General features: G+C 35.0%; 1 protein-coding gene and 1 long non-coding RNA gene across 4 annotated transcripts; one reads left to right on the top strand and one right to left on the bottom strand.

Annotated features, from left to right (window-relative positions):
* The first annotated feature begins 245 nt into the window (after positions 1 to 245).
* On the top strand, positions 246 to 11347 carry LOC143217069 (calpain-D). Of its 3 annotated transcripts, XM_076440824.1 has the most exons (12): positions 248 to 593; positions 807 to 1442; positions 3115 to 3482; positions 3572 to 4941; positions 5090 to 5323; positions 7739 to 8131; positions 8248 to 8549; positions 8632 to 8668; positions 8936 to 9261; positions 9346 to 9688; positions 9767 to 9945; positions 10034 to 11347. In XM_076440824.1, the coding sequence occupies exons 2-12, from the start codon at positions 1114 to 1116 to the stop codon at positions 10212 to 10214; spliced, it is 4062 nt and encodes a 1353-aa protein (XP_076296939.1). In that variant the 5' UTR covers positions 248 to 593; positions 807 to 1113; the 3' UTR covers positions 10215 to 11347. The 3 variants fall into 3 exon arrangements, with proteins under 3 accessions (XP_076296940.1, XP_076296939.1, XP_076296938.1); XM_076440825.1 differs by having other exon boundaries at positions 246 to 1442; positions 3115 to 3476; XM_076440823.1 differs by having other exon boundaries at positions 248 to 1442.
* LOC143217078 (uncharacterized) lies at positions 4378 to 12382 on the bottom strand. The gene is made up of 4 exons (XR_013010721.1): positions 12368 to 12382; positions 11957 to 12285; positions 11789 to 11894; positions 4378 to 11713 (listed from the first exon to the last, which is right to left on the bottom strand). It is a non-coding gene; the product is annotated as an uncharacterized LOC143217078 (long non-coding RNA).
* Between the last annotated feature and the right edge of the window lie 8731 nt (positions 12383 to 21113).

Genomic DNA, 21113 nt, shown 5'->3' on the forward strand with positions numbered 1-21113 from the left:
ATACAAAACACAGATAACCAAGATCTAAACAATGTTGTGCTTATCGAACGAGATAGGGATATTTAGAACAACTTTCGCAAATTAAATGACAATTTGGCAAATATCAATTTCAGCCGTGATTACATTTTATTTTTTATTGTGTACTTCTTTATCGACATAGTGTTATCCTTATGATATATCTGCAGAAAATATGAAATTTCAATGTACATATGCTAAAAAGCTGATCTATTAAAAATATATCTCGAAATTGATATTGGATGAAATGTGAAATTTCTCGAATGGAAATAAAAATATTAATAAACTCATGATTAATTGTTGCTAACTACTGTACGTTACTTTAATGTAGGAAACATTAATCATGTGGAATCTGAAATGTAGAATGTAAATAAAAAGATAATTTTTATATTCGTATATATACATATAAATCATAATGCTGAAGACGGTAAACAGTAATCAGACAGAATCAGACAGTTCTGTGTTGCGACTAACGTAGTCAACACAACCAATTCAGATTACAGTTGTATACACTATACACGTATGATCTCTATCCCGTTTGTGATTGACGTTTTTATTCAACTAACTGTTCGCTAAAGGTAAAAGGATAATAATGGGTTAAATTACTGACATTTAGGTAGGAGTATATCCAACATGAAACTATTATTCAATCAATTAACCAATAAAGTTCGAAGAAATTTTAGTAAAATTAGACAAACACACAATACATCTACATAATAATACACGAGAAGAAAACGTATTTAGATAGAGTGAAATTACGAGTCTACATTTCTGTTTTGACTGTATAACAGTAACGACACAACGTGACGAGGGCAAAGAAGAGGGAAGAAGGAGACGAGAGAAAGAGAGAGAGAGAGAGAGAGAGAGAAAATAAAAGATTGGATAGACGAGAAGGGATTAAAAAAAGATGGCCGTCGCGGAACATATGACAATGAACGGCGGACGACTGTCACGACAGAAAAAAAGTTTGACGGAAGGTGTTTCGCGGTATCGTTGATTTTCATGTTCGCGTAGAGTGTTGTGATATTTTACATTGGGGATCGTGGCTACAAAAGTCAGTGATCCTGTGAGCAAAGGAGCCATGACTACGTGTAGAGAATGGGCTCAATTGCATCGGTGCTGCAGTGGCATTGCTCGGAGTGCGCTCTGATAAATCCAACAGAGAGCACGCGATGCACCAGGTGCGGCCTAACTCGACTTAGAAGCGATGAGAAGGCAAACTTCAGGCTCAACCTAAACTTTAGGTCTGAAGAAATTCCAAAACAAGAAGGAGACGGAACGAAAAGAAAGAAACGGGAAGCTGATTCATTCTCGGTATCCGTCCCGCCAACACCTCTACCAAGGCTTCGTCTGGATAACCTAACAGTAGACAACACACGTCCGGCAACTCGTCAACACATCGAAACAGGTCTCTCGCATTCACACCGGTAAGCTAAATTTTCGATTTACCACCACTGCTCCTCTATCCCCTCCATTTATCTTTCGAAAAGCTACTCATATGTTTTGTTTATATACAAGTTCGTCGAACTCACACATATTCAACACTTCTTATCATATTCGCTTCATTTCTACGGTTCTGTTTTATATTATAAATGTCACTCGCCCAGTGTGTTAACTCAATTTTAAAATTTACGAGCTTCCTCTTACAATCAAATCTCTTCTATATTTATCATCTATACGAGTATGCTATTCTATTGTTGAGCGACATTGTTGCTACTTCATAATTTATAAAAATAAAGATAATTTATATTATCGAACAAACCAAGTTAATTTGATCTTTATAGAATTTAAAGACTACAATATTACATTATAGACAAAGTTATAGGCAATGCACATGAAGAAAATGTATTTAAAGTTTTGATATAAATAGCAGTTACAGTGAATACAATGTATTGATACAGCAGTTGCAATGTGTACAATGTATTGATATAGCAGTTACAATGTATACAATGTATTGATATAGCAGTTACAATGTATACAATGTATTGATACAGCAGTTACAATGTATCTGATCACAGATGCATTAAGTATTGGAAAAAGCTTGTGCAAATTTAAAATATAAATATTAAAACATTTAAACTTGTTTGGAAAACATTATTTCAACATTCGTGTATATGCTTATAAATACATTCTATTGGTATAAAATGTTTAGTTTCGCTTGAAAATACTACTTCTTTGAATATGAAGCAAATAATAGTCACAATGAGATAAAATGTAAATTATGTATATGAAGGACATGGGAAAACATTTCATTTGACGTTCTCTTTTTGTTCACAAGTCAGGAAAGTAGCATGAGGAGCATGTATGTGTGTGCTCTTCCTGTGTTCACAAATACAATAACAAAATTTCATAAAAACTTTAACATGTTATGTTTATTGTAACTTCAATGTATGTATTCACACAATTTCATCCGATAAACATCCTAAACGTAGATGATTCTCCAGGGATTCATTGCTTTCCTTAACCTGTTCCAACCATTTGTATGTTATTCTTCCACTCACAAAACCTTTACCATAAATGCATCTTGTTATAAATTAATGTACCACTGTACTTCCAAGTTTAGGCTCATATCACGTATGAAAATTGAATATTGTGTTCTTATATATCAAATTTTCTATAGTTCCCAATTTTGTACATGAAATTGATAAGCTGATATCGCTTGGTTTAAATTTAAAATTGACAGAGAAACCTTATGATCTTTTTCTAGTACTTAATATGATTAGTAACTCTAATTGGTAATATATATACATGTATGTATATGTATACTAATGTCTGAAATAACCGATATGTGAACAGTGTGTTTGGTTTCGTTTGTGTTGTAGCTGCATAATTGAAAGAAATTTTATAAATATCAGCTGGTGCTATAATTGTAGTTGTATATGTAATGTATATCCTTCTCGAATTTGTTTTGTCTTTAATCATAGAAGTTTTACAATAACATCATTCCAGTTAGATTGATTGGACTTTCATATGATTTATTTGAACAAGTCAGTATGTGTAGGATACACACTATATACATATTTATATATAATGGTGTTTGTTATTAACTGTTGTAAGACTCTTGTACTGACTATTATTTTCATTTTTATTGATTTCTAGCTTTGAGAAGAATTTAATTGCACGCAATAATTATCCAAGGAAGTTACATCATGGTTCTTGGAATGAAAGGTCTTGTAAAAGAGAGCCAATCGAACGATCTTCTTCTTTACCTTCCTTAGTGACACAATGGACTTGTGTTCGTTGTTTATTGAAGAATAATTGCAGTTCTGCATTAACTTGTGCAGCCTGTGATGCTAACTTGTCGTTATTTGAAACTGGCAAGAGGCAAATTGGAGCACGTAAAGGCAAAAAATTCAATGTACACAAAATAAATCGTGTCACAGATGCATCCGAGCTTTTAGCAAATATATTGAACGGGTCTAATGCTACAAGTACTTCTACAAGCAATGCAAGGATTATTAGTAAGGGTACATACACTACTTAGTTAAAAAAATATTCGAAATAACACTTATATTATTTGAGATTTAACGTTTCATTTATACTTTATACTCTACAGATATGGCACAGTTAACAAGTATAAGTCGTAATGAAAGGAGACAAATTGATAGAGACAATTGGACCTTACCATCAATAGAAACAATGGATTCAACTACATTTTCTTATACGAACACTAACGATGGCTCTGAGCGTTCACCAAAAAGACACAGTCCTTCGATATACGAAAGAGTTAAATCTAAAGTTAGTCGCTCCTTATCTAATGGTTCTGTGGTGCATAAATTATCCGAACAAGCTATACCAAGACCAACAAGTCTAGTAGTTTCAGAAGCACGACAAGATGATGCACTTTGGAGTTGCGATAATTGTACTCTTGATAATGCTCCTGGCCTAGAACAGTGTGAAGCTTGCGAAGCTCCTAGAAGTCCAGCTCCTTGTAGCGGAGTAGTTATCAGCGTACCCACTTGGGAACCTCGTGCTTTATCTTCAGCGGGTCCACTGTCTTATAGGCGATCTTTCTCTGACATTGAATCTGTTACAAATGTATCTCAAAAGAAAATAGTCAATAGGAGAAGTCTTAACGAAGATGAACCACCTGCAGTACCACCGCATTCTGCTGGTTTTAGTACAAGACCAAAGTACTCATACATTGGAATTACTGGCCCAGACATACCACCACCATTGCCAAAGAAACAAAATACTAAACTAGGTCTAGTACCTGTAAAAGCACACAGTGAAGCAACAAGTCCTGTCGGAGATAATGTGTCAGGTGTAAGTTCCTTGAAACGTATGTGGACTTGTCAAAAGTGTTCTTACGCATATAATCCACTATGGTCAACCGGATGTGATATATGCGGGTCTTTTCGATCTTCTCCTTCATTAACTCAACGTAATTTAATAACTGTTACAAAGGATGGAACAAGCTGTGCGATGCATACTCAGTCTCCAATTGTAGTATCTAGAGATAGTGTAAGATACATCCCACAAAAAACTGCCACATTGGCTACAGCAGAGTCTGATTTAGATGATCAAGTTGATCCACCTTCTCCGGTATGGACCTGTAAAAAGTGCACATTATTAAATGCTGCTTCACGAACTACTTGCGAAGCATGTGGTGGTTCAAAATTAAAAAGTATTATGCATTTAGAAGACGCTACATTAAGAAAAGGAGAAAGCTGGGTGTGTCCATCATGTACATTAAGAAATCCATTGTCGGCACAAACTTGTAATGCTTGTAAGACGCTAGCAGATTTTCTAGAGGTACCAAAAGAGACCAGAAGTTTTGGATCGAGAAGTCCAAGTCCAAGACTCTGTCCGACTGCTGTAAATTCGAAAGTTGTCACGCCAAGGCATAGAAATTCTGTAAGAAGAAATGGTTCTTCGGTTGGTGATAAAAGGCATACAAGAGTAAAAGATTCTACTCATGGTCAAGTACGATTCAGTCTTAGTCATTTTTTATATATACATACCTATTATTCACTTCAAAAGAGATTATAATACTTTTGATGTACTACTAAGTAGGTATTGCGTGTCCACTTTGTACAAGTTCAATCAGAATAATGTATATCTTTTATTGTAGTGGCAGTGTAAGTTGTGCACATATGAAAATAAGAGTACAAATGGAATATGTGAAATGTGCCAAATTTCAAAGACCTTATCTCAACTATCGGGTGATAAGCCCAGAATTATTGAATCTGGCACAAATACTCTTACAATACAAAGACAGGAAAGCGTGGTGATGGAAAATTTAAGGCAGATCGAAGAAAGAGAAGCATTGGAGAAGTGGGAACGAATTGTCCGTTATTGTAAAGAGGTAATACTGATTAACAAATAATTATGTAGGTAATTTTTGTAATTAAAATGTACATTTCGCATTCTTTGGAGGGGATAAAGAAAATAGTAAAGAAAAATATTGTACAATTACAATACAATGGTATACATATAATATTCTTTATAGATTATTCTATACTCTACACAAAGGGTATAGTCAAATAATTGTGTTAAAAGTTCCTTTGAATCGAGTTGAACTGCCATTGGAAATAACACGTTAATTAATATTCGATCATAGTCTATCTATCTTGATTGAGAGAGAACAAGTTTTAAAAAAGTCCAGTATACTCAATTCTACAAACGAAAACGTTAAAAAATGCGGATTTCTTCATTGAAGTATTTCCAAATATTAATTAAAGAAGTTAAAACCCACTTTTTATATGTTAGTATCGTGGTGTACAGTGATATACAGTGTGTTCATTTTAATTCGATTCGCTGGAATATCTTAGAAGGGATTGAAAGTATTCAAATATGTTTTTATAAAAGTTCTTTGATGTGAAGGGGAACATAATGTGGTGCATATATTTTTTTTTATGGATGAAGTAATGAGGAAGATGTCAAGGTCAGATTACTTATGATATTATACTGTATTTTTTGAAACAAATTCAACGAGATGGTACCCAATGATATTTTGTTTTGTGGAAGGTTGTAAAATAATTAAGAATCAAGGGATTTAGATTACGCATGTCCCTCGCCTTTGGCAAATTACTTGACCACTAAACTCATAACACTCAAACCGGACTACTCAATTGTTCGAAAAATTCTCCTCCAATGAAAGTACTTTGTAGAAATCATTAGAAAGCAATGAATATTTATGTGGCCGGCAAATGTCTGTGATACCGTAAACTAATTATTTTCAATTACACTTATACTAATGTGTCTAATTTAGAATCATTTATTGGTTTGTTTGGGATAATCCTTTAACATATCCTCCGTTTTGATAAATGCAGTTTTACAGCAGATGCCTTTGAATTCTGCTTCAACATTTCCAAATACTTTTCGTGCGATTTTAAAGACATTGTTTTTGAAATATTCTCACAGAAAGAAATTACATGATAGTCTAATTCTGGCGATCCTAAGGGCCAGTTATGCATTAGCAACACGATCAAGTAAAGTTTAGTTGACCGATGTGAGTGGTACATGTTATTCAGTTAACCGGGTTCTTAATTATTTTACAATCTTCCATAAAACAGAATATCATCGTGTAACAAGCACTTCGTTGAATTCGTTTCAAAATGCACTACAACATTATGACGAGAAAGATGTATCTTAAAGCTGTAGCGTTCCGCTTAAAAGAGCTAACTTGACCTATGACTTGAAATCTCTAAAGAAAATCGATATTTGTACCACATTATGTTCCACTTTATACCAAACAATTTTTGTAAAAACATTTTTTGAATATTTTCAGTTTCCTCTGAGATATTCCAGTGAGTCGAGTTATAATGGACACACTATATTCTTCATGGCTGAAAAGAAGTCACCTGTAAGGAATGCGAGCCCGATTGGTTGTTAGGCATACACAATTTTACTATTGGTTGAAGTGACAATGTCTACGAATCAAATTATGAACAGGCAGGGTCTCTTCTTGCCCCTACACCGTCCCGTGTGACTTCTTTCTAGCAGCAAACAGTATGTAGCAACATATCCCTTGTGCACTGTCCAGAGAATTGTTACACTAAAATTTTCTAAATTAAATTGCGTCAAAGTCAGCATGTATTCAAGGAAGAAAACTGTTACAGTAAATTAATAAATATATTTTCAGAACAAATACTATCGTTATAGATAAAGATTCGCTATCGAGTCAAATTGACCTCGTCAGTGCATAAAGGATATACGTTGACTTTTTCGTTTTTCAAATGTATATAACATACCAAATGAAGAAACTAAATTAGGTCAACTAATCGAAATCATACCATGGTTAACACAACGGTTTTGACTGCAGAATTACTGCTAACATTTCAAACGTGGTTGCTTTCTATCCATTTTAATTAAATATAATATATTGAAATTTGTAGATAGAATACATTGGGTACAAAATTGCGTTTGTTTAATGTCATCGCTAAAAATCGGACATTTCATATGCAACAGCCTAATATATTATTAAATTGCTTTATCCGTACAATTGAAGAATACGAAAAGAAAAGTATACGATGGTATTTAAAAAGACATGAGATATTTCTTTTATTTGAAAAAACGTCACAGACATCTTTTTTTATAGGAGGAATAGATACTTTTGTAAGTTTTCTTTTTGTGCCAATAAATCTTATTTGAAACACATTGTTTTGTAGAGTTATCAGAAATATCTGAAATATGTACAAATATTGAAGATCGGTTCACAATTAATTCTCTGTAGTTCATACATATTTGCCGTAACTAAATTGTTTATTTTTTCTTATAGACAAATGAGCCTTTTGTCGACGATTCATTTCCACCAGCTCCAAAATCTTTATATTATAATCCAGCTGAAACAAAGGATAACCATGTCGTTCAATGGAGAAGGCCCCATCAAATCAATGTTGATTCTACTGTTGATTCCAAACTCCCTTGGGCTGTTTTTAGAACACCTTTGCCTTCTGATATCTCGCAAGGCGTATTAGGAAACTGTTGGTTACTTTCAGCTTTAGCGGTTTTAGCTGAAAGCGATGAATTAGTGAAAAGAGTTCTAGTAATGAGGGAAACTTGTCCCGAAGGAGCCTACCAAGTACGATTGTGCAAAGATGGAAGATGGACTACTGTACTTGTTGATGATTTGTTACCCTGTGATAAAAGAGGCCACTTAGTATATTCTCAGGTTGATGTATTTTTAACATTAATAACTAGAAGGTTTTTTTTTAGTAGCCTTGAATAATTATTTAATATTGGATATTTAAGAATTTTATGTGTAACTATGATTAAATACGTTTATAGGCAAAGAGAAAGCAATTGTGGGTGCCATTAATTGAGAAAGCAGTAGCGAAAATTCATGGTTGCTACGAAGCATTAGTATCTGGACGTGCTATAGAAGGTTTAGCAACACTTACAGGCGCCCCTTGCGAGAGCGTGCCTTTGCAGCCATCTGCTTTGCCAAGCGAAGACGAACTTGATAAGGATTTAATATGGGCACAACTTTTATCTTCTAGACAAGCTATGTTTTTGATGGGTGCCAGTTGTGGCGGTGGCAACATGAAAGTCGACGAAGAAGAATATCAACGTAAAGGCTTAAGACCAAGGTGAGTTAAATATAATAATTTCGGAAAAAAATTGAATTTAATCTTTTGGGATGTGTGTAAAATGGTACTCTTGTGTTTTTAGACATGCGTATTCTGTTCTTGATGTGAGAGATGTACAGGTAAAAATAAAAAATTAATGTATAGTTCACCGTTGACGATTGTATCCATAAAATTTGAATTCAGAGGACTACTTCCTCAATCTGAGTAACTTAATTGATTGAAAATAATTGTCGGTTAAAGGAGTGTGGATTCAAATTAGTTGATTTTCTCCAAAATGAATTGAACCAAAAAGAGTGCTTCTAATCCAGAGCAATCCTCTTATGGTTCAGTTTACTGTAGGAGAGATACCGATATGTATTTTGATTACACAGTACTGTGACTTACAGGGAATACGATTGCTAAGACTTCGAAATCCTTGGGGTCATTACAGTTGGAAAGGCGATTGGTCTGACGATAGTCCCATATGGACACTTGAATTGCGTGAAATGTTGATGCCACATGGTGCATCTGATGGTGTTTTTTGGATTTCTTTCGACGATGTTTTAAAATATTTTGACTGCATTGACATTTGTAAAACTAGAGTCGGATGGAGTGAAGTGAGATTACGTGGAACACTTCCTCCTTTGTCTTCTCTTCGACATTTATCTTGTGTACTTTTAACCGTGCTTGAACCTACTGAAACAGAATTCACGTTATTCCAAGAAGGTCAGAGGTAAGTTTTATTACATTATTTTAATTCACAATGAATTAAAGTATAAACAAAATATGGTGTAATGTCCTCGTCCATATTGTTTAGGAATTCTGAAAAATCACAACGTTCTCAGTTAGACTTATGTGTAGTTGTGTTTCGTACACGTTCTCCCGCAGCACCAGAAGTGGGAAGACTAGTAGAACATAGTAAACGACAAGTACGTGGGTTTGTTGGATGTCACAAAATGCTAGAAAGAGATTTGTATATTGTTGTATGTTTGGCTTTCAATCATTGGCATACAGGAATGGAAGATACTTCCAGCTATCCTGAATATGTTCTTGCCATTCATAGCTCAAAAAGACTTCTAGTTGAACAAATCTCTCCACCTGCGTTTGTCTTGGCAGATGCCATCATAAGTTTAACTCTAGCAAAAGGACAGCGACACGAAGTAAGCATTCTTAGATATGCTCAAAATAATGACTATTTTTATAGTTCAAGTATTTTCACAAATTGTCTACTTATGCAGGGAAGAGAGGGAATGACTGCTTATTACTTAACTAAAGGTTGGGCTGGGCTTGTGGTGATGGTCGAAAATCGTCATGTAAATAAGTGGATTCATGTAAAATGTGACTGCCATGAAAGCTATAACGTTGTGTCCACTAGAGGACAACTCAGAACTGCCGATAGTGTCCCCCCACTTCACAGGTAAAATATTTGTAACTCTCTTTGTCCTATGTGATATGTAGAACTTCTAGAAATTGTAAAGTCATATATGTTGATCTATTCATTTTAGACAAGTCATCATAGTCTTAACACAGTTGGAAGGTAGTGGAGGATTCTCAATAGCACATCGACTTACGCACAGACTAGCTAACAGCGGAAACTTACATGATTGGGGTCCGCCAGATACTCAGCACTGTCCTCAAATTGACACTCAAGTTGAAGGTTTACATAGTCCTCGTTTAATCACGTGAACAAACAAGTTTTATGTACAGTTAAACAAAATTGAACGATGTGCAAAAACAGTGTTTGTTAAGTAAGAGAGTTTATTGTATACTTGTGGTATTCAAAAAATTTGCTAAAACCAAAGCAAGCTAGAAAAATTAGTACAACATAAATCATACCGAAATCATAAAATTCTTGACGCTTTCTAGCTGTTCATACTGTATGAAAAATTTTTAGCGTCAAGAGAAGCTCACTAATGAACACAATACAATAATTAACAATTAATATGCAATGATTCTCAGATCAGTGGTTAAGGACCGTTTTTTTTTTAAATTAGATAATAATTATTCGTTACACCATTGAAAACGGATATACTTTAAAAATTGTGTGCAAATTAAAAATCTCCGTGGGAACCATTGATCTATAAAGACGACTTAAGAAAAATTAAATATTTATAAAGGAACAAATTAAACACATTGCTTGTTATATAAAAAAAATTATTTTCTCAACTTAACATTTAAGCCTCATAAGAAATGACAAAGCGTAAAGATTATACAGTAATGTGTAAAATGAAATAAGTAACAGCCATTAATAATATTATAGAAAACATATACAGTCTTTTCGGAATTGCTTAGAGTATGATAAAATTATGGATACAAATGTTACCAATTTTTTCGATTTTAAATAGCTCCTATTTTCGAATTGCATAAAGCCACATTTGGAACCTATATTTAAAAACCACGTGTACATGTACATTATGCATGAAGAGCAAATATTATTCAGATCACTTAAACGAGTATTTTGAATACTGATTACATTATCAAATGTTTATTCAACTTAGCTTTTATTTTTTCCATTTTGTAACTTGATAAAATGCTTATGTATAATGCTATAAATTGATGTAGCGCGTAACTACAGAACCAAAGATCTCTCTTGAAGGTTTTATAATAAATTGACTCGTTCACTGCCAATATTTATGCAATATTCATTTGACACAATTGCTGTTGTATATTTTTGTAGTAAATCATTCACAAAGTTATAATCTATAATTGTTATAGTATTTTATATTTGGTTAACTTGTGATTGGACTGTGAATTCTATGCATTTAGGGTATATACATATAAATGTGCAAAATGTAATAAAGTAAAAACTGTATTATACACATTAAGTTTTTTTATATTTCAAACCTACTAAGACCCTTGATGGAGAAAATCAATGTACATTTCATTAAAAAATTTTGTTAACTTTACAAAATGTGTTAACTGTTAATCTTTATAAAGATATGAATTTGCACTTACACATACACATAAACATGTATAAATATTGTATATGCGTAGGCTGAGGTGATTCTAAGAAACTTTCACCTCTGCCCCAATTCACGAAATCCTTTTAGAATACCAAATTATTTTTATCCAATTCTTCTAATTCCGAAAAATAATTGCACGCATGCTGACTCGATAGTACAATATTTACAATTATTATTGTAAATCGCTTCGACGACGTTGCAATGGTGATCTTCGGAAGGGAACTGGAAAAGATAAAAGAAAATATTAAAACAAATATAGAAATTATAGAGAAACGGATGAAAACTAAAGAACTGTACCTGCGGCTACAGAAAAAAAACGGAATTCTCCACTTAGAATATCACTAAACCGCAAGTGGATACCGGATACCATCATCGCTTCCGGTCAAGCTGAACGAAGAAATTTCTATAACGAACGCAACTATTTATATATATATATTTATTTATAAATAAATAATATATAAATACCTGGTAAACATAAACTTGGTACGGCAGACAGAGAGAGTCCTCGCCGCACTTTGTTCCCAGTCGCAGAGAGCCACTTAGAAATCCTTTTCTCATATTTCCTGTCCTTAGGAAATTTGTATAAATAAACTGCTATAATTGCCGGGGCAATTAAGAACAACGCACAATTTAGCAACCATAGCTACTCTTTCACTTGGACCAACTTCGACTCGCTTAGAACAATTCAGAACAATTCCAGTGTGGGTTAGGTTGCTAAGCGTTAGCGTCAGTCAGAGCCAAGCAAGCGTTCTGCGCATGTGCCCCCATCACGTGATAGGGAACACCAACGCCGCCTGTAAGCCAGGGCCAGAAACTTAGTGGTTGAATTATTTCATTACAGATATTTACATCAGTCTGATTGGTCTACTACTATACCTCGTCGGTGGTACAGCGGTTGAGTTGAAACGAATTAAAGAAGACTTTAGACGCCACCGCCTCCATAGGTCGACCGATGTGAATTACTGAATAGCATTTCCGCGATTCATGGTGCAACATGCATTCCGTATTCGTTCTTTCATATCTTCCGGCGTCGTGGGACTTTCGTTATAACAGAGAGGAAATGAGAGTGCTCACGCCCGGAGTTTGGCCGTGCCACTTTTGTCTCCACATCATGTTTAGCCTGGAACAGCTCCTACTCCTACATCATCTTTAGCATGGAACAGAACCTATACCATCTTTAGCAGGAAACAGAACCCACTTTACTGTTATCACCTTTAAAGGTGATAACCGCTCCGTCACGATACGATGTCACGGCGCGGCGCGGCGTACCGCCGACACTCGTTTGCCGGCGCGGCTTGGCCTCCTAAACAAAGCCGCAGTTGACATTGGTGCAAAGGAAAATGTCTCTTAGAATGGTCTCAGGAACCACCCCCTTTCGGGATTTTCACTTGTTTTGGGACACCCTGTATTTGTACACCTTACCAATCATAAGAATATACACTTTTTGTTGTGTATGAACATTTGTTTAAAACATTGATGTTTCATTTTGTGTTTAAACAAATATTCATAGATAGAGAAACGTTTATATTCATTGTATACATATAAATTGTCGCTACATATAAATTATACATATAATATGTCGCGGACACCATAGCGAGATTCTACACCCCCGATTTAGTCGAAATTGACATAAGGAACCCCCCGCAAAATTGACCTTGAACAAGAAAAACAAGGTAAAGAAACAAATTTTTCTAAGATTAAAAATCCTAAATCTTAAAAGAAAATTTCGGTATGAACATTTAAACAATCTTAATCCTTAAAAAAATTTTGGTTTTCTTACCTTGTTTTTCACGTTCAAGGTCAATTTTGCGGGGGGTTTCTTACATACAGTAGCGGACAAAAGTTTAAGACCGCTCTAAAGAAGACGATAACTTTTTTAATATTGTATTACACGATTTGAACTTTTTTGGGAAGATAGACCAATTAGTTTACTAAAGGATGTAAAAAGAAATTTTTTCAAAAATTTCAACTGAAGATTTTCGGCAATAAATCGTGAAAATCTGCAATTTTTACTATCTTTAAACGTTTGTAGCTCATTCCAACGTCGACCGATTTTGACGAAATTTTTGACACAGATCTACAAAACGTATTTTTTAAATTTTCAATATGGGCCCACATAAAAAAGTTAAAAATTCAACTTTTAGCATTTTTCCAACCATTGCGATCAGTTGCAATTTTTGAAAAAATTTCTTTTCACATCCTTTGGTAAACTAATTGGTCTAGCTTCCCAAAAAAGTTCAAATCGTATAGTACAATATTAAAAAAGTTATCGTCTTCTTTAGAGCGGTCTTAAATTTTTGTCCGCTACTGTACGTCATTGTTTACTAAATCGGGGGTGTGGAATCGCGCTATGGTGTCCACGACATATAATTTTGTGACACCCTGTACATAAATGCTTTTCTGGGGGAACACGTTTCTGGGTACAGTAAGTAAGTCAACGTTTTGTTCCTCGGAGCAAGTAGATCGCGTTACACGTGGAAACACGAGGGATTATGTAATAGAAGGTCACATGTTTGCCAACTCGTGGAAGATCGAGGAGTTGAGGTCAGACACGTGGAACACGTTTGTCTCTCGTCCGGGAGAGGCACACGCGACAACATCCTACGTACAGTCTACGCGCAGGGAGAAATCTACGCATACACGTGCAATCGAATCCGCGATTACTTACACTGCTTGTCTGTCGACAGTCTCAACACTGACGAACGCCTGAACATCATTCGCGCAATTCTTCCTGTCTTTCTTTTTCTTTCTAATTTAAATTTAATATTTATTCCTTTCTTTAATTTGATAAAAATAACTATAACTGATCTAGAGATCCTTCGATTCACGCTCTCGATCAATACAACGAAAAGGAAAGAAGCAATCGAAACATCGCTAAATTCGATTCTAATCTAACTTGAATTATGTAGACAGAAAGCGTAGTATGTACAAAGATGTTACTACAGTACCAGAAATGTTACTATAGTTGATCTTGACTTGAATAATGGAACTTTTATCGAGGAATCCGCCACCGTTTCTCTCTGAATGTTGATAAACTTGATCGCAATCTTCTTTGTGGTTACCTTATCACGCGCTTCGGCAAAGTTCGACGAACCAGCAAGCACTCTTCTATTCCTTATCTGTGTAGAACGCCGGTAATGCAATACCGTTGCAATACATTTAAATTTACAACAGTTGAGCGCAGATGGAACGACCCGTCTTCATATGTATACTCCTCAAAAGAATTAAGGTTGTTGGTTGTTTACTATGTTGGTTGTTTACGAAGTTATGGCGAGATAAAGACAACATTGACGGTTAACAAAAATTTTGTGCAACTTTGGAACATCACACGGGGAGCAACAAAAAATTTGTTTGATAAATCGCGTTAATATCATTTGGTAGGGCTATCTTTCCTGTATAAATTGTGTGGTTGTTGAATATTGTGCGATTTTTTTTATTCGAGTTATTCAACATTGAAGTAAATATGGGCTTTTTAACTTTAACTGGCTCCGGAAAGCGAAAAAATTATCGTAGAATCTTGTGCGAAAAAGCAATAGAAAGAGCGTTCCTTTCTCTTCAAGGCACTCCTTTTGTTATTTCAATTTCATTAACATTTCGATGTACCAGGTGTTTCTGAAAATATGCTCAAAAAATGAACAACTTCCATTTTTCCTAACTCGCTATATCTTATTGTTAGCTTGGAAGTGGTTAGCTTGGAAGAAGCGCGCCTTCTATTGGCCGAAGCCGTTACACACACACTACTACTGCTACGCAGAATGATAGACCTCTCTTGCCTATGTGCCCCCAGAGATCATCTTGTGAACGGTACAAGTGTATCTAAATACACGCATACCCTTGTAGTAAACAATACACGAACTTCAACACGAACATCCGAACTACACGTGTACACTAGTCCAGTCAATGAATGCACGTAAGGGAGGTGTAGAGGGAAATCGAAGGAACACAATTTTTAACTTTGGGACTTTGATTGGACTAGTTAGGAAGTAAACTTACTAAAAGTCCCTACTCCTAGGAGTTGAGCGGTGTACAGGGGGGCACGTAGAAGGTCCCCTATTTCGGTTTTCCGCTTATATCTCGAAAACTATGTGTCCTAGCGATAAGACCAATCATACCAATCATACAAAATTAAAGCTGACAAAACATGCCATAAGATTGATTCTATTCAGTTTTTCGCTATCTCGCATAGTTTCCAAGATATCCGCGCTCAAAGTTCACTAATTGTGAAAAAGAAATTTTTGCCTCACGTCTTTTGCCTTATTTGACTAGCTAACTCTTTAGCACAATTAGTGAACTTTGAGCGCGGACATCTCGGAAACTATCCGAAATAGCGAAGAACTGAATAGAATCAATCTTACGGCACGTTTTGCCAGCTTTAATTTTCTATCGAATGGTCTTATCGCTAGGACACATAGTTTCCGAGATATAAGCGGAAAACTGAAAAGTGCATTTGAACGTGCATTTATCTTGAACGTGCAATACCTTCTACGTGCATTTGAAGTTGAAATTGAAAAATTGAAAATGAATTTGAGAAATTGATGTTGAAACTGAAAAATTGAAGTTGAAATTGAAAAATTGACATTGCAATTGAAATTGACGTTAGCGTTTACTTACTTGTGTAACGTCTTAGTACGACAGTAATGATGTTTTAGAGTTATTTAAATGGAAATATCTCCCGAACTACTAACTTTTCGACATACATAGTTCAGTACTTTTTTATAAGGAATGTCCAGCTGCATCGATTGATGTATTAAAAAATACCCCATTCCATTTAAAAACATGAAGTTGACCTTCATATGTCCTTTACGCGTCCACCTGTAAAAAAATTAATACACTACACAATGTTCCTTCAGACCATGCAACTTCTGTATAGAAAACTTTTTCATGCAACGAATACTTTGGAAGTTATTATAGGTGTGCAAGTTGCGTGGACCACCCCGTATATGAAAAAATGTGTCAAACAAAAGTTGTATTGGTATACGAATTAAATATAGTGCTGAAGAAAGAAATTTTTTTTGATATCCAATTTTCGAAATTTCAAAGTTTCGGAACTTTTTCTACGATGACCTTGTACTTTATTTGCACATAGTTGTAGACCAAGGGAAGACAAATTCAACGATATATAGGAATGTATATTACGATCTCCATTACAAATGGAGAAAACCAAGCTTCAAAAATAGACAATTTTCAAGCGCGCTGCGGCATGGGTTCCCATTGTCCGATCGAGCTGAAATTTTGCACATATTATTTTTTTACCAAGTGGTCATATTTTAGGGAAGCAAGGCCAAAAAGATTCGAAAGTTGAAAAATAAGGACCACCCTAGTGTACACGCTCTGTAAACATTGAACAAAAGAGTTTTAAGTTTGAATATTCAATGGTTTTAATACATGGTTATTTTTTATTATATTGGCACAGTTAGTTTTTGTTTATTTGAAAGTGAATCTTGTCCAGCTAAAATGGCCATTTGTCACGCTGTGCGCGGCGCGCCGTTCCGACACGTGTCATATCTCCCTCTTGCTTTTACAAACGACGCGCGACGCGACTCATGGTAGTATTCATACTCTGACGTAATTGTTTTGACGTGGTTAATCATCGAACTCCTTGTTTTCAATGAATGGGACGCTGTGACCAGCAAGGATTCGCTTCACAACAAAAACTGAAGAGAATCGTTGAAGCAACTCAAAAACAGCTTGAAGCATATGTGGTTAAAGATGGAAGCTCGCTACCCACATGCCAACCAATGCCAAATAAATAACCAATGTCTAAATATATTTCACGAAAGTGTTTTATATCTCAATAAACTTCCGGGAGTCTATTAGCCTTCTTTATACTTACTTAATGTGTATAGAATACATGTAACACAGAATTATCGATTGTTAGTAGCGTTTATTTTGCACTTCTGAATCGGCCGTTTGGACCACTGTGCGTTGCGCCGAAAGCATATAACATTTATTGAAGATGTTACATTTAAAACCGAAAATAGAAAGTTTCTCCCCGTGAAAGTAAACATCCGCAACACTCGTAACTCGCAACACCGAGCAAGATGCGTGATATAATCTTTAAATCGAGAAGTGCAGCGTTCGCTACGTACGTACATGCTCACCTTCAGAATAAACTGTGAAAGTTACATCACTGGTGATAAAGGAACAAAAAATGACACGGTAAAAGTATCTTCTTTGAACCTTATTTGGACCTCGATGAAGCAGCCATTTTGATACTATTCTTCGCTGTGAATGTTAGCGTTAACAATGTTTTTTGTCACCGAGGAGAATTGCCATAATGCTACGTGTCCATTTACGAATCACAAAGAATTAGTTTAATTGACTAATGGTTGACTTACTTCTTCTAAAAAGTTCATCTAAAAAGTTTGTCAAAATGTCCAACACTTAAAATAACACTGTCCAACAAATTTCAATTTTTTTTTTGTATTTCGATTCCCACTATGCGTTTAAACATGTTTAAACAATCATTAAAGACGGAGAGACACCACTTTTTTTGCGGATATTTTTGAATTTATCTAAAAAAAATAAGGATCCAGAGAAACCACCATTCCAAGTTTGCATGGTCGACGTTTTTTTCGAACCAGAAAGCAAAATATCTTCGCCCGACATGAGTTACCGCCAGTGGAACGGGATAATGTATTGATATTGGATATCACTGGATTCGGGAATGTCTACAGAATCTTTTGCTGTAAAGAACAATTCAATATCTTTTATATTAACATCACAATATTTGTTCAAAGTTGAAAAATGTCTTTTTTTAAAAGTCAATTTTCTCAAAAACTGTACGTCTACGAGCAAAATTAAGGACAGACTCGGAATCAGCGCGAAAAACACTATAAGAATCGTATAGTGGGAATCGAAATACTTTTTGGCTGTGGGACAGTGTAATCAACGAAGTTAATAAAACTTACTGCGATACAAAAACATTCGAACAGTTAATTTAAGTGGATAAATTTTGTGCATATTATAATACTTGCCTTAAGGGGGCCGTCTCCTAGCAGATGACGGTCGCGCGTGAACACTCACACACCGCTAGAGTACACTCACACACCGCTAGACCACGTATACGTACGCGAGAATTGCTAGGATCAGGGAAATGCGTTCTGATTTCTCGATAATGCAAAGACGGGGGTTTTTATTAGTCAAAATCGCTAGATAAAAGATCAATCTAGTGCGCTGTTTGCTTCAAAAGTCGTTCTTTTACGTTTCCGAGCAATGATTTTGCAATATTCGGCTGCATGTTGCCCGTCGGAGAGGCTAGTACGCCGGCGTGACTGCAGCGCCATCTAACGGGCAACATGCGACGGGCAACATGCAGCCGAATATTGCAAAATCATTGCTCGGAAACGTAAAAGAACGACTTTTGAAGCAAACAGCGCACTAGATTGATCTTTTATCTAGCGATTTTGACTAATAAAAACCCCCGTCTTTGCATTATCGAGAAATCAGAACGCATTTCCCTGATCCTAGCAATTCTCGCGTACGTATACGTGGTCTAGCGGTGTGTGAGTGTACTCTAGCGGTGTGTGAGTGTTCACGCGCGACCGTCATCTGCTAGGAGACGGCCCCCTTAAGAGTTTCAGCATACACCGAATCATTTTTCAAAAATATGAAATACTAATACATAGAATGGTTCTATTATTTTTTCTGTAAGCTTTTGTTCGCTATTAATAACGATATTGGAAGTTCTGATATCAAATATCGATCTAGTAGAGAATCCCTGTAGTTTAAATCGGATGTTCCCATCTGAAAATAAAATAACCTCAAACTCTTTGTTACATCTTAGGAAATAAATACTAAACTGTGCAGACGGTAGAAGAAATTAAGAATGTTGCTGAATTATTTGCAATTTACTAAAGTTACTGAAAGAAGTAATACATGTTAATTGAAGCCATGTTTACAATTTGCTTACAATTGATGTGGATCAGTTTTATTTTGCATAAAGATTCGCTACTTGTGTATTTTATGTAAATTGTGAATATTATCATGACTGTTTTTTAATACGAGTATAGTTATTTCAGATATTATAAATATAAATATACAGGGTGTCCCGAATTTAAATGGCAAAACTTCAGGAGCATGTAGGTAACTAAGTTTGTAACTAACAATAAGACAGAAAGTCCATAAGAAAAATTTGCTCGCTTTTGCTTCGTTTTGGAGAAAATCGCAAAAATTCAATATCTCGTTGTCAGTTGCTCTCTTGAGTTGTTGTATACACTTGTATTTGTGAAAAAAATAGAAGAAACGAAAAAAAAGAAATATTGAGTTGGCAAGAAAGTAATTTCGCTATTTTAAGGTGAAATAGAGCCCAATGTTTTTATCCAAGCAATGAATTTTAATGAATAAGATATTATCCCTTTCGTTCGACGATCTTTTGCCAAAAAGAATAAATAAGAAAATATGTTGTTGATTAAAGTCCATCGCACGAATAACAGAATTCGGTTTTATATTTCGCCTTAAAATACCGAAATTACTTTCTTGCCAACCCAATAGGAAACGAGAATAGAATAGATGATAACGTAAATAAAATGTAAATAAATAAGTACAAAAATGAAAACTTGTTCTGTTTCTCTTTTTGTGATTTTCTCCAAAACAAAGCAAAAACGAGCAAATCTCTAAATGACTTTTTGTCTTAGTTTTTCGGTCCCCTACACGCTTCTGCATTTTTGCCATTTAAATTCGGGACACCCTGTATATTTCAAAGAAGAATAAGCGAAACTTCGCAAGGTAGAAAAAGTGAAATTGTTTCAGTGTCGAAATCTTTGAATGAGTAACAACTGCATTCGAATCCACTCTTAAGGATGTTTTGGAGGTACAATGGGAGACAAAAGTACAAGAAAGAAGTACAATATATTGGCAATGAAAGCCATGAGGATATTTTGCATTAAAAAAATAGATTAATTTGAAAAGTTTTCGTTTAATTAGTGAATTTCATGTTATATTTATTTTTTAATCAAATTGTGTGTGTGTGTGTGTGTATGTGTGTGTCTTCATATTATACAAAATTGTAAGTGATTTTTGCGAATAATTGTACCCTCTGATTGTAGCTATATTCAGTGGTCTACACATTTGTCGCGTTTCCATGCTAGTGAGAAGGACAACACGATAAATTTGACGTTTTGTTACAGTTTATAATTTTTTGCTCTGTAACTGTATAGTGAATCCTAATAAATTTTGAACATAATTAATTACATAATTTTTACTATATATAAAAAAACTGGAGTTTTTAGTTGCGTTTTTTCAAGGTTTAAATACGGTTTGAAGTGGAATTTTATGAATCCTCCATAAGAAGACGTGTTAAAATGTGCAAACTTTAAGTTGCTATAATTCTTAAACGGTGCAGTGCATCGAACCCAAACTTTGGTAATCGCATTAATTTGGTAATAATTATATCTTGTCAAATTTTCAAAAATTTTGTTGCGTTTTTATTGTAAATGGGTTAGCGATTGGATTACACATAGTGGTGGGAATAAGCCGTAGTTAATAACGATAAACAGAGCAAGAGTTTATTAATATTGAATATATGAAATACATCGGTGGAGCCTCGCTATACGATGCGTTGGCTGTCGCGTCTGTTGAATAAAACTGAAGAAGACAAAGGACGCACGGCGCGATGTTCGGC

This window comes from Lasioglossum baleicum, chromosome 16 (genome assembly GCF_051020765.1).
Source record: "Lasioglossum baleicum chromosome 16, iyLasBale1, whole genome shotgun sequence".
Taxonomy (NCBI): Eukaryota; Metazoa; Arthropoda; class Insecta; order Hymenoptera; family Halictidae; genus Lasioglossum; species Lasioglossum baleicum.

Bases quoted from the DNA above. Each gene is read 5' to 3' on its own strand.
- LOC143217069 (XM_076440823.1), top strand. From the start codon at position 1,114: ATGGGCTCAATTGCATCGGTGCTGCAGTGGCATTGCTCGGAGTGCGCT. The intron at 5,324-7,738 runs GTAATACTGATT...TTTTTCTTATAG, and splicing joins TTGTCCGTTATTGTAAAGAG to ACAAATGAGCCTTTTGTCGA. The intron at 9,262-9,345 runs GTAAGTTTTATT...CATATTGTTTAG, and splicing joins TTATTCCAAGAAGGTCAGAG to GAATTCTGAAAAATCACAAC.